Source organism: Tachypleus tridentatus, unplaced genomic scaffold (assembly GCF_004210375.1).
Source record: "Tachypleus tridentatus isolate NWPU-2018 unplaced genomic scaffold, ASM421037v1 Hic_cluster_2, whole genome shotgun sequence".
In the NCBI taxonomy this organism is placed as follows: Eukaryota; Metazoa; Arthropoda; class Merostomata; order Xiphosura; family Limulidae; genus Tachypleus; species Tachypleus tridentatus.
In genome coordinates this window covers 38,700,989-38,720,573 of record NW_027467782.1, presented here as the reverse complement: position 1 = coordinate 38,720,573, position 19,585 = coordinate 38,700,989, and the positions used below count along the sequence as shown (strand labels likewise).

At 31.7% G+C, this 19,585-nt stretch overlaps 1 protein-coding gene across 1 annotated transcript; it reads left to right on the top strand.

Moving 5' to 3' along the window:
* Window positions 1–739: 739 nt before the first annotated feature.
* LOC143242281 (serine/threonine-protein kinase ATR-like) lies at window positions 740–18,453 on the top strand. Its single transcript, XM_076485647.1, has 5 exons — window positions 740–918; window positions 3,921–4,020; window positions 10,525–10,644; window positions 13,088–13,263; window positions 17,509–18,453. The coding sequence occupies exons 1-5, from the start codon at window positions 740–742 to the stop codon at window positions 17,597–17,599; spliced, it is 666 nt and encodes a 221-aa protein (XP_076341762.1). The 3' UTR covers window positions 17,600–18,453.
* Window positions 18,454–19,585: the final 1,132 nt, after the last annotated feature.

Here is a 19,585-nt window from a genome sequence, read left to right as displayed (position 1 = left end):
TACTTTTATTGCAAATAGAATATATAAAACTGCAGTCTCAAAAGCTAGGAATGATTTTTTTATCTAATGATATTGATAATTTAACTTATAGTTTGTATACATTACTGATTATTTCTTTAAAGCTTTAAAGATACCAAATGAGATGTGAAGAGAAAAATAGAAAGCACTTATCATTCTTGTTTTTAAAAAAAAGTGTCTCATTATATATCGGGAGCAACTACTCTAATGATAAGAACTTCAACATTTATATCTTTGATATTGTACATTTTTTAGGTACGAGAACACATTTCTGAGTTTAAAAACATAAATTGTTTAAAGCAGATTATACAATATAAATAATAAAGAATCATTTAATGATCATATACACAAACGTTTTAAAATAATTAGTATACTAATAATCAAAGTCTACATTAAAACAAAGATTAAAATTTTATTAATCTAACCTTGAACAGGCACTTATAGTTCTGTTTGTCTCTCTAGAAATAATTAAAAGTAATATAGAAATGAAATTTACTGAAATACCATGACCCAAACTTAAAGATATACCATTTTAATTATAACAACTGTTTCATTGGTTTTCATATAATATTTGTCTATTTTTACTTAATTCTTTATTTTAAAGGCTAAAATTTAGATGAATTATATTTTATGATTATAAATGTTTGTTAATTGTAGTTAACTTCCCTTTAAACAGTACCTAGTAGAGGAGATCTTGAATTAGAAATAATATTTTGTATTCATGAGTGTTTTTTTTTTTTACTTCTTTGTTTTACACTTCTCACTTCATTATCAGGAACCTCTTCTTAATCTGTACCGGGTTCTCCTTACAATAGCCAAGAACCACATTCCTGAGCAGACCAAAAAGATTGATTACGAAATCGTAACTTGCTGGTTACAAAGTGCAAAACTTGCCAGAAAGTAGGTTTTATTACACTGCAAATAAATTCTTGTAATCACCTCATCTGTACTGTTCCTTTAACTTTTCAGTCAATTATTAATCTGATCTATTCTTTCATTAATATCATATAGTAACATACATTTCTCTGAAATGTGTATGGAGTATTTCAGAGGCATCAGACCTGGAGGTGTTGTAACATCCCCACTTTTACATATTTTACATGCATAGCAACTGTAAATTATTATATCAATTTTCTGGTGAGGACATGCCCTAAATCTTTACAGACTTAGCTGACTTTGACAGCAGGGGGGAAACACTTTTAGCAGCTTCTTATACTTTAAATTCCTCATTGTACATTTTGCGTGTCTAGTCAAGCACTCCACCTATTTCTCTCCTTCCTGCGCCACTAATACTGAAGATATCACATTGATAAGTTCCTAAACCTGTCAGTGCATGCATGTAGAAGTTATTACTCATTTCTAATTCTTTGTAAGACATTATTGAGCTTTTATGTACATTCTCACAGAGAGAATATTATATAATGTGTTTATGGGGTATCATTTTCTTTTAACACTTTGTTCACATTAACAGAATCATTAATGTTTATTAAAATATTTTAATTTATAATCACAGTAAAGTTATATATTAGTCTCACAATTTATACAAGTAGCACACCTTGGTTGTAAGCTTCTGATGAAAATTTAAACTAAATGCAGTTTTGAAAAAACAAATTCGTAATCCAGTTTACTGAGTTAAGTTGGGGGAGTATTTCTCATCAAAATCTGACTTTTTGATTCTGTTGTTAGTGTCACATAGTAAAATGTTAAAGAAATAATTTATGATCCATGATGGTGAGAAAAACCTGCTACATAGAGTTTTTCTCTGCCCATACCAGCCGTTTTTACATATATATTTTAATTATGCATTGTCACTTTAGCCTAAAATTATGTCAAGTTAAAAGACATGTATTATTTGTAACCCAGTTATAAGTTTGAAAGAAAACTTCATATTTAAAATGATTCTATCTTCATAGATAAGGTCCATAAGTTTTATACAGGAATGATCAAACAAAAGAGGACATTACAAACCAAATCATACTGTTTCAAAAATAATTTTGTTTACCATCTGGCATTGCTTTTATTTCTCTTTTTGTCAACAGTATGATAATGGAGATTTAAATGTGTGCCATTACTCAGAATATTGTAAGAACCATTGAACTTTGTCTAGAATAGATTATTTATGAAGTAGCTTAATTTTTAGGGATTAGCTTGATACCAGAGTAGCAAAATGTCCAAAATCGTGAGGGTACAGACCTCAAACTTTACAGAAATATGGAGGCCTACTGATGGATGTAATGAAACTAAAGCTTGTTTCAGTTGATCTGATAGATATTTGATTATGTTCTTCTATCTCACATTTTCTGTACATAAGTGAATAAATACAACATACATGTTTCAGGGGACTGTAAGTCTGGCATAAGAGGTGATGAGGATAACATTTTGTGTGTGTGGATTGATATGGTTCTTGTGCAGAACTGGGTTTGAATATGAAAATGATATTGTATTGATAATTTGACAATTACCCCACTAGCAGTTTTCTGAACTTTAAGGTGGAATTATTCTGTGGCATGGTGGGCTTTTATAATAGATTACTTTTACCAGTTACTGTGTATCTCTTATATTTCTGAATTCTAGTGTTTTTTAGTCTTGATGTTTCTACAGCATATTGGAATCCACAGAAGATGCTGTATATGATCTCTCTCTGTTAGGTGATTTGATGCAAATTAATTACAGTTGTTTTTGGCTTCTAAATGCTTTTCTGACTTAATATTGTGTACATATCCTGTATATGTGTTTTTAGAGAAATCTCTGACATATAGTTTTCTTCTTAGAGTAATGCTAAAATAATAGGACTTGAACCCCATATAACAAAAGGTAATACAAATAAATGTATACATCTGGTTACTACTGATATCATACATAATCTACCTAGGATATCAATCAATCTAAACTTGTATACCCCTATTAAAAATATTCAAACACAGAGAATGAGTCAATGATTTTGTTGGAGTGCTGCAGCTCATGTTGCCACATAGTTGTGTTCTGTCTTACGATTGTACATCTTGACAATATTCTGACAGCACAGTCTCCATTACAGAAGGCTCTTTCATGCAACTGTCATGTAGAAATTACATCTGAAACTTGATAATTAGGCTTTTCAGCTCGTAATCTACAGATTACAGGATTGAACCTCATTACTGAACATGTTTGCCCTCTCAGCTGTGGGAACATTATATATTGTGACAGTCTGTCCCACTATTCAGTCTGACAAAGGTTAGTGGTGGATGGTATTGACTAATTGCTTTCTATATAATTCATCACTCAAAATTAGAGAAGGCTAGTGCAGATGGCTCTTGTGTAGCTTTGCATAAACATTCAACAACGAGTCTCAGGACACCATGCTTTCTATAATTGATTTAATTTATGGGGACATTAGTTTCTCAGTGCTTGTTTTGGAAGTTTGTTAGCACAGGAATCTGTAAGTGCTGTATCTAGGTTTGTTTTTTTTATGATAATAAATGCTCTTTGTTTTAACTCGTGTATTTTTATAGCCACTTCAAGTTCTTGACATGCTTGAAGCTTTCATGTGTTCATCAACTAATCTTGTGCATATTAATAGCTTGTATTCAAGTTCACTGCTAAAGTCCAGAACTGGTACTAGATTTGAATCATTAGCATAAATATTATATTTGATAGTAATTCATCTGATAACTGTAGAATTAGTACCATACACTAAGTGAAGAATTTATTTAAGAATGAGTTGTAATTAAATTATATCATTAGATTTAACTGTTATTAAAAACTAAGAAGTATCTGTGTAATAATTAATTGCATAATTATATTAATTATGTAATAATTAATTGCACTATTATATTGCATACATTATGATTAGAACCCATTAACTGTACAATGAATCATGTCCATTAATTTTCAGAATAGTATTTTCAACCTGTGTTTTTTAGAAGTGGTCATCAACAGAGGGCTTATAGTTGTCTGCTAGAAGCTTCAGTATTAAACATACCTGAGACATTTGTGGAAAAGTCTAAGTGCAACTGGAATAAAGTAAATATAAATCTCAGTGGTAATATTTTTTGTAATTATTAAAGCAGATACTGTTCTTAGTTTGTAAAACTTTTGATGAAATTATTTAAAGTACCTCTTTTTAATATTTTTGAAATGCCAAAATTGTGAAATTGGAAGCTCCAGGATTTTGCTGTGATTTAAAATTTTTGAACTATTATGTTATAATGTAGTAAATTTGAAAATTATTAATTTATAAATGTCACTTTTTTTAAACTTTGAAACTGTTAAATTATGAACATTGTATGTTCTAAATGTATACATTTGGAAGTACAAGATTCTGGAACTTAAAAGCATTAAGAATTTAACCTTGGAAGTGAAAAATTTTTATATTTGAGGCAGTAAAAAATGTTTTCTCATCAAACACCATAACATTTGGTATTTCTAAACTGTAATATTTACTTTGAATCTGAGTTTTTGTGAAGATTATAATGATGAATTTGTAATTAACAAAAATGTTACAGCAGTCTATTTATTTTGGCACTTTACTGGCAAATTTTAGTGTTTAGTTATAACAGTTTTCTGTCAACTTGCATTTTTTGAACTAATAGTAAATAAATAAATTTTATTTATGCATATGATTGTTATCTCAAATTAGAACCACATCAGTGCAGTATTAGTATCTTATACCTCTTAAAAAAGAAACAATTAGTTCAAATGTGAGTTGCATTACATCAAAAATAAAATTTCCAAAATATATTTATATCTTCTTACCTTACAGTTATTATTCAGCTGCTATGGTTTCTTTTCCTTTGTCCATCTAAGTATAGGTCTGATTTTTTTCTCCCTTGCTCCAGTGTTTTATTTCACCTTTAAATCTGTCTCATCACACTTTTCACCTACATCAATGTGATCTCTGTTTTAAAACTGTATATAAGCATTTTGTAACAGGTGCATGTAGTACAGTTGTTGAAGATATTTTATGCATTTTTTCAGGTTATATATTTGACTTTCGTGAAGTAAAAAAAAAAATTGTTTGGTATGTACGTTTACAGCTTGAATTCATGAATTAATGTATCCAGCATGGAAACAAATTAGGCCTCTCCTATCTCACCTCTGATATATAACATTGCTCCCAAATTGGGAAAGGAGTCGCTCTTAGTTGAGGCTGTCCATGACCTTATCTGTAGTAAGGTGGAAACATAGGTTTGATGTGGTGGTCTCCAGGGGACTGTGATGCTGAACTTTTAGGTGATCCTGGACATTCTGGAGAGAATTTAGATTTGCTTTTTCTTGTGCCTTCCTTTCATCTGTTTGCTTCTAATGAGGCTAATTTTGATCACCTTTTACCAACTTCTTTTCTTTACTTAGTTCATTCAGTGTGTCATGTTTTTTGTCATTACTTGGTGGGTTTTCCTTGGGGGTGGAAAGGTCTGAAGGTGAGTACTTAGTCCTCCCTCCATTCCCTAATACTGAGGCTCATATAGAGATGTTTACTGCTCAGTTTGGTGAGTACTTAGTCCTCCCTCCATTCCCTGATACTGAGGCTCATATAAGAGATGTTTATTGCTCAGTTTTGTAAAGGGACAGCTATGTCTTGTCTGCCATGTTTGTCAGAACAGCATGTTTAACTCATTATCATGAGGTAGATACACGTTTAGACTCTCAGAGAATAGATCAGCTCCTGAAAATGTGAAGTTCCATAAAGAAGTTTATGCTTAATCTGAATATATCACAGTTTTGTAGGATTTGTTTGACCTTAACTAACACTGTAATATTTACTGTATGGACACTTTTTTTTCTCCTCATTTCAGTTGTCGACTTCAACACTTTCCTGAATTTCTTGGCTGGTATTTCATTGAAACATATTAGAGGGCATTTGTCTACTTACTGACAACCTCCATGTGTTATATGAGTCCTTTTTCTCAAACTCTTGATTTTTGCAGGCATTCCAGACCCTTCATATTCAAGGGCTTATGTCACCCATCTGCATTCGTCTTAGTTGTTGGTTGCTTGACTTTCCTCAGCTCTTACAGGAGGTCTAGTTCCAATGTTGTCCTGACCCTAACAACAACCCCTTGTTTCATCATTACTTACAATATTTTATGCCCTTATCTACAGGGTTCCATGTTCAATTGATTGGAGTATTGCCAGCAGTGTAAATGACTACTGTATTCCTTTGTGTCCTGTGGGGACTCATCTACATTAATTTTTGTACATGTAGAAAACCTTTACCACAGATCCATGGGTACTACAGGCCCTTGCATCAGAATTGATCATTCATTTCTCATATCCACTACCATTTTTTCATCATCTTATAGTATTTCACTTCCTGCAAGTCCTCAAATGTTTTAACTTCATTCCATCCATGGTTATCAGAGATGTGTTGGTCATTGGAGTGATTGAGAGAGTTGTTTCAGTTCTTACTAAGGTTTATTTCTGTATATTTGTTGTGCCCATATTGTCATCAGTCTTTTCATTTAAATCAATTCCTAAATCTTCCACAGTTCACGGTGGAGTCATTCCTCATTCTATATTGGTGTTTTTTTGTTGGGAATGTTGTTGACCATGTTTAATGTTGCTAATGCCTATCTACACATTTCCATGGTGAAGTCATCCTGCTACTATCTATGTTTTGTGCACAAGGGTTTGGTGCTGCAGGTCATCTCTCTGCCCTTTAAACTCACACTGGTTCCATATGTTTACAGTTTATAGTTCATGTTATTTTCTTTATCCTATCTCAAAATGGAATCAGTCAATATTAGCTATCTCGTAAGCACCAGAAAAAAACAACCAAAAAAGCACCCATCTTTTCTTTCCAGAATGACTTCAAATTGTAACATAAACCTACATTCTTTAATCCCAAGAAGTTTTAAGCTCATAGCAGAATAAATATACTTATAACTAAACCATTATCCCACCATTATAAGATGTTAATCACCTGGGAAACATGCAGCTCACGTTACATTAATAAATTAAATTTACTCGTGAGTTGCTTGCTCATGAAAAAATATTATTATTACTTATTTTGCCTAAACTAAACTAAAGGATACTTATTTTTACACTTTAGTTACTTTTATAAATATACATAAAAATAAAATGATTAACAATTTTCATTTTTTCTTGCTATTGACTATTAAAGTTTACAAATCTTTTTAATTAACCCCATACCCTGGGCCTGTGCACACACCATTACATGGACATCTTGCTACTAGTAGCAGCATCACAGCACAGTCAGATACTATTTCTCTAAAGCAAAAAAGATAGAATTTATTATCAGAGCTAAAACTTCTCATTTTCTTTGGAACACTCAACTACCAGCCTTTTGGTCTCTAGTAACCCACCCTTAGGCATTGACAATAGTTCTATTCAGTCATAACTGGACTGGATTGTGCTTATACACCTACCCACTGATTGATCTGTTACCCAGCTTCCTAGCAATGATTTCTTCAATCTCTTGTCGTATTCTGTTGATTGCACGAGATTGGCCTAATCAACCCTTATCTCATATACCATGTACCACTTTTCCCTTAGGGTTTATTTTATGTTGCTTCTGGCCTGTGGACATCACCAGTCAGAGTTATTTGCATTACACTTACAGAGGACACTTTTCATTCTACCCATGTTTTCTGTACCCAGATAGGTCCTCCTTACCTTACCACTGGCAGCCAGGGAAAGGGATAAATACTTTTCACTGATTCATCTGACCTCTTTATTTTCACACATATAAATGATGGGTCCCCATTGTTTCTTATGTCTAATGAAGGCCTTGAGGTGTTAGGTTGCCTAAACTAAAGGTTTTAGTGGTGCTGGACAATGGCTTTTTTATTTATTGTGTCTCTTTAGTTTCCCAGGGCTTATTTACCTCAATGGGATGAGGGGTAGTGATCCATCTTCTCTCTGAGTTTCCCAGGGCTTACCTCTGGTTACCTCAATGGGATGAGGCTTTTTATTTATTGTGTAGAATTGATCCATATTGATTTTCCATATGGGCTCTCTCTGAAGGCAAGGAAAATTCTACAAGTCTCAACTTATCAGATTCATCACATTTCTATGTTCATCGTGGCCCAGTTGAATTGCTCACTGGAGGACATTCTGAGCTTGTGTGTGAACCTTCCCCAATACTTTTATCTCACATTATTTACATAATCTGGCATTATCTTTCTTTGAGGGTTTTTTACTACCCCTACATCTATGTTAACCTCATCTGCTAGGTTATACTGAAAGGTGAGTATTTTCATCACTAATCTTCTCTCTTTTTTTTTAATTTCAAAATTCTACTTTTTGGTGAGTGTTGCCCAATCAAGTGTGCTTTTATCAAACCAAATTCACTCTAGCAACTACTGACACAGTATACTTTATCTAGGTTGTTACAGGTTCTGTGGAAATGTGGTGTCACATACAACCACACAGAGACAGACTGAGTGGTATTACTCTACTATGCTGGATTACCACTCAGAAAATATAATGAATAAAGCATAAGGGGTTCTTCCCCATCTCTGCATCAGTGGATTGAATAAATCAGGGTCAGTGTGCTTTTAGAAATTTAGGAAATTTGGTTCACTTACTTTGCTGATTCTAGAGCATTGTTTTTTAGGACTTCTCTAATGTGCACTACCCCTGCCCCCAGTTAGAAACCTTTCTACTCAGGATTTTGAGTGTTGTTTTTTTTTCCAGATTTTGGTAGGAGCAGCACCAGCTTAAACAGGAGCTTACTCGTAAGAGTAGTTCAGTTTCGACGCTCAGCTATCCAGTTGGGTTTGGTGTGGTCTTTCTTCTTGATTAATGTTGGTTCAGTACATTGTTCATTGTCACTTCATAATTGTGGATGCAGTGTAGTCCCATTCTGTGTTTTTGGTTCATCACAGTTTGTTCCATATCTTTCCAGTAATTCCAGGGACAAATGGAATTTATGCTGCCCACTTGGCTAGGGAGAGAGGATGAGTGTCTGTAATTTCAGGTTGGATAAGTTCTGTTTCCTCAGGTTAAATATTGCATGCAGTGTCATGTTATTCCAAATCTGTGGTTTTGCTTTTGGACTTCTTCAGTTTGAGGAAAGGGCTTGTCCACATTGGTGTTATTTATTTACTTCTTATGATTCCAGATGCATCACTCTGTAGCTATGGGTTTGGATCCATCCTGTCTCACACACACATATATATATTATGATCCAAATGCCTTATCCACCAACATGGGATTTAGGAACCATGATCCTGTGATTCCAACCCTGAACAGTGATACCTTGGATATGTGGTTGGGGCTTGGCCAGTGATTATAACATATCATTTCAAGTTCCACATCCACTGCACAGTTTAGTTTCTGAGTGTGTAACATGCCTGTTGTGGCTGTGGTGCAGTTCCTCACTATGTTGTTAGTATTATATATTTCTTTTAGTATGTCCACAGTCTATGCAGACATTCATGTCTGAGGGAGGGACTGTGGATTGGGTCTATCTCGAAAAATGTCAGTATTGTGCGGAGGTGTTTATGAACACTATCAATATAAGATAGAGGGCACATTGATGTAGGTATTAACTTCAACTTACTTTTACTTGTGAACAAATTCAACACTGTAGGTTTTAGATTACATGAAAGTTAACAATTTCCAAATGAGTGTTGCTCTCTTGAATTGTAAGATTTATAGTTTAAAGTGAGTTTGATTTGTTTTGAGTATTTAATGTTATGTGGTTTGGGTTAAAATAATGAACAGTAAGTTTTCTGTGAAAAATCTTACATTTTAAAATATTATCATATATTTCTGATGTACTAGCTTTCTATATATTTTTTCCCCTACTGATTGAAAAGTTATATCTGACTTTTAAACTATAACACCTCAAATTGAATGATCATGTGTCACTTTTCTTAACCTAATATTAAATTGTACTTGTGATAATATAGTCTTAGATCACTGTATTAAATGATCCTGTTTCCATTCAACTGTGCCTAATGTTGAACTGTACTTGTGATAGTGTAAACTAAGATCTCTGTATAGAATAATCCTGTTATTCAACTAGTTCTTTTCTTGAACTGTACTTGGGATAATCTAGTCTTTGATCTATCTGTATAATATTTTGTTATTACTCATCTAGGCCTAATACTGTATTTTATTCGTGATAATGTAGATTTGTAACCACTGTACTGAATGACCCTGTTACATCTTACTGTGGTCTAGTATTAAAGAAAAATGGAGAATAAAAATTTATACCACAAAAAATGATAAATAGCCTGAACACTCTTCCTCTGGTGATATTAAAATTTAATGAAACAGAAGGGTTGATAACACAGTGTTATCAAGTAAAGAATCTTCAAAATGGATGTTGTACAAGATATTTGTAGAAACATACATGTGAATCAGTAGTAAATCAATATTATTTTAAAATTATGTCAAAATTGATATGTATATAAAAATTGAGGTTTTAAATGTTTTTAAGTTTTCAGTAGATATTGATATCAGTTATATGATATGCAAACTTGTCATGTTTCTAAAATTTTAATAGCCAGCTAGTACTCTGGTACCTGTATGCTTATTTTGTGACTTGTTATACAGAATGAACAGGAACAAGCTATCAATATTCTTCAGAAAGGAATTCAGGAACATTTTCCAGATGTTTCTCAGTTCAAGAATAACCCATCTCAAAAACAGAAAGAGGCTGCTGCTTGTGCCAAGGTAATAATGGATGCTACTTATACAGAAGTTTTAACACTTATGTTACATTACTTAGATACTTTTTGCTGATGATAATGTAGAAAATATTAAACATGTAGAACAGAGGTATACAACATGTGGCCTGCAGGTCAGATTTGGTTCACCAACTCACTATACAGCTCATGACATGAAATTATAGTGCTTAAATTTGATAGTTTTTGTTTTTTATCTGATGAATTATTTTTCATCTGTTATTAAATTTAAGAGTTTCTATATCACAATTTAATAGAAATTTGATTAGTTTTATAGTTGGTAGAAAATATAAAGGACTCTTTTTTGCTTATTTTATAGAAAGAAATGTTATGGCCTGCCAACTCTCACACTTTCAATTGGCCCCAACCAAATAGAGTCAACATTTTATAGGCTGTAGGTTGGCCTGAATTTAAAATGTGATTGATTGTTTATCTATTTTAATATTGTGTGTTATTCTTTAATGTATAAGATACAAAGTTTAAGTGTCTTACATTCAGAAGTTTATTAAACTACTTCGTGTTTGTGTTATACTAATTACAATAGCATAGCTAATAATCCATATTTTAATAGTGTATAAGTTTTAAATTCTACAATATTTAAAATCATGTATTTCTTCTGTTCTGACACCTTTTCTTCTAGCATGTCATCTTTCATATTTTATCAACCACTATTCAGAAAAGTAAAAAATTCAAAGTAAATTTCTCTCTATAAACTCATCATGACTCAGACAAACCAGATTTTTTTATAGCCTTCAATTCTGTTTGGTTACAGAGCTATCAAAGAGAAAATCAGACCCTTCCTGTCACATCATGCCTTTCATAATTCATCAGTTGTTCTCTCTATATTTAATGATATGTTACCTATGATCAATAGAAAGTCAAGGTTTTTATGTATCAAATGGCATATTGTACAATGTTCTGAAATGTTGATGTCATTTCGAGTACAAACGTCGTTCTTACAAGAAAGTTAACAACTACGTTGAATGAATTTGTAACGACTTTTGTCACATAGCCGGAAAGCCAGGGAAAATTTTGAGAAATCTATATTGTTTGGTGCATTATTTAATTAAATACAAATTATTAAATGCATTACTATTAGGAGTCTAGCATAATTAGGATGAAGTCTCTTTAATAGTCAATAGCAAGAAAAAATGAAAATGATTAAGCATTTTATTTTTCATGTTTATTTTTATGTTTATTTATAAAAGTAACTAAAGTGTAAAAATAAGTATCCTTTTAGTGTAGTTTAGTTCAGACAAATTAAGTAATATTTTTTTTATGAGCAAGCAACTCACAAGTAATGTAATTCATTAATGTAATGTGAACTGCATGTTTCCCAGGTGATTAACATCTCATAATGGTGGGTTAGTGGTTTAGTTATAAGTAGGTTTATTCTGCTATGAGCTTAAAACTACTTGGGATAAAAGAATGTAGGTTTATGTTACAATTTAAGTCATTCTAGAAAGAAAAGATGGGTACTTTTTTGGTTGTTTTTTTTCTGGTGCTTACAAGGTATCTAAAATTGACTGATTTTATTTTTGAGATAGGGTAAAGAAAATAACATGAACTATAAACTTTTACTGGAACAAAAATTGTTTGAAATGTATTACTTAGGAGATTATAGGGACTACACAAAGGAAATTTGAGATTCTTGAGGTGACAAAAAGTATTTTTTTTATTTTAATATGAAAATTACTTTGCCTGTGGACTATTCAAAGTAAATGCTCAATAAATTCGTGAAAAAATCTCCATTGTATTTTTTTTTAATTCTTCACTAAAGATATGATTTTTGTATGTGAATGACTTGGAATGTTAACTGAAAGTATGCCAAATTTTGTGAGGACAGATACACTGTATTGAAAGTTAGAAGTATTAAATATAAAAAGAGTAGAAATGAGTGCAAAGAGGTCTTGTGGTCAGTCAAGTCAACCAAGCCCATGTTGAGAGAGTTAACAATGGTATTTCTTTTTTGGGTATTTTAACAAAAGCAAAAATACATAATAAGTGCTTCATTTTTAACTTTTCTAATGGTAAGTTATGATTTAAGAAAGCTGAAGTTTTCCATTCTCATTTCAAAATATCTAATATTTTTGTGAAATATATACTGCCTTTGTTACACTGTTAAATCCTCCAGAGTTTTAATAGTTTATTCAACTGTAAAATTTGAAGCTTCAGTCTGATCAAATAATGTAAAATATTATTCCATCACCCTAAACTATTGGTATCTTCTCCTTCCATTTGGGTTATTAGTGTGTAGATATAAAATCATAATGTAGATTGGGTGTTTTGACTAAATTCAAATCTGAATATTGTGGTAGTTCCATCTCTGTATAAATTTTGCTTAGGACCACATGAATAATATAGAGCATATGAAATAATTTAAGATAACTAAGTTCATTTATTGTAATACCACTTTCTGTTATCTTTATTAGGCAACATTAATGCTTGCCAAATATAGTGAAGAATCGGCTGTCTTGGAGAGTAATGCCCTTATTCTAATGTACCGAGATGTGGTTGCCATTCAGCCTGAATGGGAAGAAGGTCACTTCCATTTAGCCAAGTATTATGACCGAGTTATGACTACATTAGAGAAATCAGAAAAGAAAAGGTGTGTGTGCCTAGGTTGTTTATTTCACAAAATATTTTATTGCTAAATTTCTTACACAGTATAAGTATATGTTTTTCACACTCAGAATTTTTCTTCATCGAACAAATTCATCATTATATCATATACATCTATGCTGAATGACTTTGCTTGACAATTTCAGGGTTATGTTGCATTTTACAAACACTGTTGAATTAACATCTTCTGATAAATTTTACTATTTTTTCCTTTAAATCTAATTTGTCTTTATATTTTTTTATGTTTAACATTTTCTATACAAGCACCCTTTTCTGCACTTTGCAACCCTTTTACAGAATATCATGATAGTAGTATCAACATCTTCAAATAAAGATGGTCACAAATAAAGTTAATAAATCAAATGTTAAAACATGTAATATTATGTCAGTTTGAGTTCTTAATTTTATACAGTATGAAAATTGTGATGTCTACTCCCTAAGTCTCCTCTCTAATTAATTTACTATCCCTTCAAGGAATATGGAACTGATGTAAATTACTTATTATAATATTGTTACTACTCAGGCAAAGCATAATTTTTGTAGTGATTAACCCCATGGAGGCAAATTTTCCTATGGATTGGAGGCAGAGGGCATGTTATCATGTTTGTAGAGTTATATTCAAAATATTATTGAACTACTATTTTATAAATTCATGTCAGTAAATTTGGCATAAAACTATACATTATTTAATTTCTTAATTTGAAAATAAATATCAAAATAAGATTGCTAAATATCAGTTTTTTTTGTCATGTGATGTGTTTGGTCATATTACATTTTATAAAGCTCACAATACAACATCTCTAGTTTCTTATGAGTTACAAACTCAAATTATTAATATTGCAAGCTGGAATATAAAATAAGAACCTCTTATATTTTCTGTGTCCTGAGATATCATTCTGTTCAATGAATCCACCATAATTGCTCTGTCTCCTTTTCCATTTTTGAAACCATATTTTTACACATAACCCACTGCACTTCATGAGGTATACATAGCAAATCAAAAGCTCAGACTTCTCCTTCACATTCTTTTCTCAGCCTTTGCAAGGCTTAAGTACTAAAGAACCACCTTTTTTAAATATAGACAAAATGGAGATTGGATGTATTTTTTAGACCCAAATGCTGCTTAGTTGGTAGCCTTGATACATTGCAGTGAAATTCTATGGCATTTACATAATAATTTATATATTTTTTGTCATTTCAAAATGCATATATAAAATTTAAAAGATTATTTTGTTTTATATTTTTCTCGTGCCAAATTTAACAATGTTTACAGTTTATGCCAAGCAAGTATAAACCTTAACATTTGTAGGTAGCAAAGATAATTATTTTCTATATTTGTTCACATAGTTTTCTGTTTTATGAATAATGACTGAAATTTAAAATTAATTTGAAAATAGTAATAATATACATACATACATAATGTAACTGAAATGTGATTATATTTTACAAAACACTAGGTGCACTATTTGTAAAAAACTAAAACAGTTGTACTTTTTAAGATCACTGTTGGATATGATAACATGAGCTGCTCATGTGTCACGTGATTGCAACTTTTGTGGCATTACTGTTATTCAGACACAGCTGAAAGCTCAATAAAAGATAATAAATGTAAATAGATGAATAATGTTAAATTTAAATTATGCTTTGTTCATTCTAAAATTACTGTAATATGTTAATAGGAAACTTCAAATGTTTATTTTAAGTACAGGGTGTTCGGAAAGTCACTGCGCAGGTTTATAATCATGTACATGTTTTGACTGTTTTCTTTGGCTGTGATATGTAATTAAGCAATACAGGGTTTTATATATATAAGTAAAAGACAAGGAAAATAAGGGATTAATGTCGAGAAAAATTACACCAGTGACAAGTTTATATAAACTATGTCAAGTGTGTGAGTGGTGAATAAACTTAGCTGAATATGTCTAATGTTACTATACATCATGCATGGCAATTTTGAATGAGAGTGGGAAACATTTGTCTCTGTTGCAGTATGTGGTGGAGGGAGCATGAGGAAAAAATATATCCAAGCTGCAGTAAAAGTAATGACTGGTTTGCAGAGGTCCAGTGAATGTCTTGTGTAGACATAAATACACTTGTGTAGTTACAGTTATACTGTTACATAGTGATACTATTATACAGTTATAGTTATACTGTTACATAGTGATATACTTATATAGTTATAGTTATACTGTTACATATTGATGTACTTATAAACTGTTTTCTTCACTGTTCTGGTAACTAAGATATGTTCCATTCTTTCATTTCATTGTTTTCTGCTGGTTCCCTGGAAAGCATGTTGTTTGGTCATCTGCTACAGATATAAGTGTTAGTGATATGTTTAACAGATTTATATATTGAAGTTCACAGTTCCACACTATTTAATAATACAGTGCTGTCATATTATAAGACTTGTAGGTGGAGGAACATATCATAGGCCTTTCATTTCATGTAATGAAATTATTAAATGATATAGTGCCAAAACAACATTAACATAAGGAAGGCAGTTTTCACTTTTCATCAGTGAAGTATAGAAATTTTTGTGACTAAACAATTAGGACAACAACAGACTCAGAAACTACACCCTAAACCAATTGGAACAATGCTATCATCTGCAGAACAGGGATTTTGATTATCAAAAGAACCCTAACCCAGATGATCACTGAAACAAATTTTATTGTACCACTAGCTAGATAATAAAGAAAGTTTGAGGTTGAACAAATCTCATTAGCCAAAAGTTTGCAAATTACCAACTAAATTTCAGAATCATATAATTTTTTTGAAAAAAATGGGTAAATAAACTCGAGTCACACTAATTCCACCTGATCACATATGTATAAAGAGTTCATAAAAGTTTAGAAAGTTAATAAATTTCAAGCCAGAAGCCCTTATTCTGAAAAGTTCTTAAAAAGTAAGGGAAAAAAAATTGCCTTCCAGTATGGTACATTATACCCTCTCAAATGTTGCTCCCCATACAGAAATGTTTTTTTCATATGCAACACGTCTTGAGCATTTACATACCTTATAATCAACTGATTCAAATGCATCTCCCCTGTAAATCATCATGCAACATCCCTCTAGCAAACAAAAAGTAGTGTGACACACACTCTAGACACATGTGACACTCCTATTGAATTTTGCCAAATTATCACTTCTCATTTGACAGTACTCATGTCAAGGTGTATTTTGTCATGCTTTTTAAATTTGTCCAATTTTATGATTTTTTTTAATATTATTCTCAAGAGACTAGGTTGTGGTTGGTAGTTCACTTACCAGTGGTATGATCCTCATCTTATCCCTCCCCCCTTCCACCTGTGTTATCAAAAAAAATAATAGATATGTAGTATCTAGCTACTTCCATTCTGTGTTTATTGGTATTTAATCTTACTAATGTGTTTACAAATTCAGAGGATATTTCTATGTTAATCAGCCATTGTATAAATAAACATCATTTCAGTTATAGTATAGTCAGTGAGGCACAGTATCACCAAAATGATATAAATCAAGAGGTGTGTCCCAAATGTAAAGTGGGATTTTTTCTTTATCAAATTCAGAAAAGTACAAGGCTTTTGAATATTGGTTCTTATGGACTTAATATAGTCCAGAATGTTTACAAAATATGAGATAACTGAATAGAACTATAGCTTTGTCATGCTAGTACTAACTCATTAATAAATAGCCCAGCTATAAGAGAGAGGATGGTTTTACTTTTTTTTATTAAAGTTTGTGGTACATAGAAGTCTTAATAATAATCCTGTCTTAAAAAAACCATACAAATTTGGAATAAAAGACTTTTGTATAATATTTAGGTGTTAAAACAAAAACTGACTGAGTCCAAATGTAAATGGTTCAAAAGTTGTTTGTTAACTCATAATTCTGGCTAAAGGTAATTCTGTAAGTCATTTCCAACTGTTCTGTAACCACTTCTAGTTTTGTATCAATCGACAGGCCTATGTCTGGTTTTTGGCAGATAAAATGATAAAATTTCTAATAGGTAGATTTGTAAAGTCTTGTATACTTTCTGCTGCTGACGTATGTATTAAGTTAGTGAATATAAATATAATTAGCAAAAGAAATCACTGCCAACCTTTCTAAGTAAACTAATATATTCAAACTGACCACTATAGCTGAGCAGTTAGTGGTATTTTAATCAATTAATTAATTAGTACATTGTTCTAGAAATAAAATCAAATGGTGGTGGGTGCTAACAAACAGTTGCCTTCTCTCTGATCAGCAGTTCAAAAACAGTAGCACTGAGAAATTGCCATAACAGAGACAGGGCCAACAAGTTTGGTGGAAGTATGAATCAAACTCCAGATGTTTGAAATGTGAAAACTGAACAAGCTTGAAGTAAAATAAAAAAGACAACGACTTATGAAGCAGTAACTACCCATATTACAAATAGTTTGTCCTGCAGATTTGTACTTAGCAGTAAACAAACAAATATAACATTAGTTTTCTCAGTTGGATGTTTGATATTATAAAAAATGGTAATAATTAAAGTTGTTTTGGATTTAATATTCAATTTCCCATAATTCAGCTCCACTGGTTTTAAAATAATATTATTTTTTTTTAGTTTGTTTGTATTTTTATCCATTATCATAAACAAAATAATAATTTGATCTAAGTAAGGGTTTTTCTTCTTCCTGATTTGTAAAACTTATTTGACAGAAAAAAATGAATATTATTTACAATGAATATGCATTCTCATTCTTCCTGATTTTTTTAGTGAAGTGTACATCTTTTAGTCTCAAAACTATGGGATGTGGTCTTTTATATGTTGCTTCTGGCTATTTTATTTCAATTTTCAGCAATAATCAGCCATCATGCTGATGTTCCACCTTCCCTTAAATCTTGCCCCCCAGTGGCTCAGCGGTATGTCTGTGGACTTACAACGCTAAAAACCATGTTTCGATACCCGTGGTGGGCAGAGCACAGATAGCTCATTGAGTAGCTTTGTGCTTAATTCAAAACAACAACCTTAAATCTTTGTGCCAGCAGTGAAATGGACATGAGATACAAGAAATTAAATTTGAAATTCATATTGCAATCTAACTCTTTGCATTTATTGAATATGCTATAGAAAATATATTCATAATTTGGGTCCTTGTTGTACTCTAACAATTTGTTAATAACCCTTTCTGTACAAATTGTGAAAATTGCCACATGTAGCGTAAAATGATTTTACCCACCTACCAATAAAATAATTAATTTTTATACACTTTGTTTTTATGAGTGTATTACTTATATAATATGTTCTTGAAAAATATGCGAGTATATTAGTATATAACTTTATTGAATTGTAATACTTACGTAAATGGAAGAATCCTATTTATTATGCCATATTTCAAAGTGTCTGTACTGCATTGACCTGGTTTTTCAGAGCATTCATTACAACACTTTCTTGTTTCCTTCCATTTTGGATATCACACTCTGCATCACTTTTTTGGATGCATATTTCAACCACCAGGCAAGGGTGGAATAGAAACTAAAGCATGGACAGTTTTTTTCCAGGCTATTGCTTGCAACCTGCATGAGGATTGCTAGCAACAAATTTCTTTTTAGTGGCAATTCCATCTGAATTATGCATTTCCACCAGTTGCTGTGTGACCATTACGACATACCTCTTGAAAGTAAATATTTTTTTGCAGTATTTTTGTAAACATGAAAACTATTTAGCAGCATACATGTCAGCAAGTGTAGGTCTAGCTTCTTAAACCATGCGTGGGGTTTATGACTTGGCTCATAAAGCTTCAGCAACTGTTCTGCTTTATCAACTGCTCCCATGTTTTCATTAAACTTTTCTATATAGCATAGTTTTTTTGTAAAATTGTCTGGTTCCCCAAAGTAAGTTTTATCCTTTTCAACAAAATTAGCTGAATATTTTGTGGTTATCACATATACTGCTCTTCTGTCTTCCCATTTTACTATCAGAGCGTTGTCATTACGAACAAAAGCTGTGTCATGACTCTCCAGATGCTCATTAGCGAGCTCTTTTGGGATTTCTCTATTAGTGTAAATAGTAGTCATCCTCATTATATTTTGAGTTTTCAAAAAATGTGCCAATCAAGTACTTGTATACCAGTTGACTACAGTTACATGACACCCTTGTTCAAGAACAGATTCTAATAAATGGACAGTTATTTATTTTTCACTAGATGTAAGCTTATTTACTCCTTCAACATCAAGTAAAGAATATTGATTGTTGGGTATTCTCTGTAGTACGCCCTTAAGCTGTATTCACACCAATTGTTTTCACTGTTGCACATGACAAATAATTTGATGCCTTGTACATTTAGTTTTTATGAATT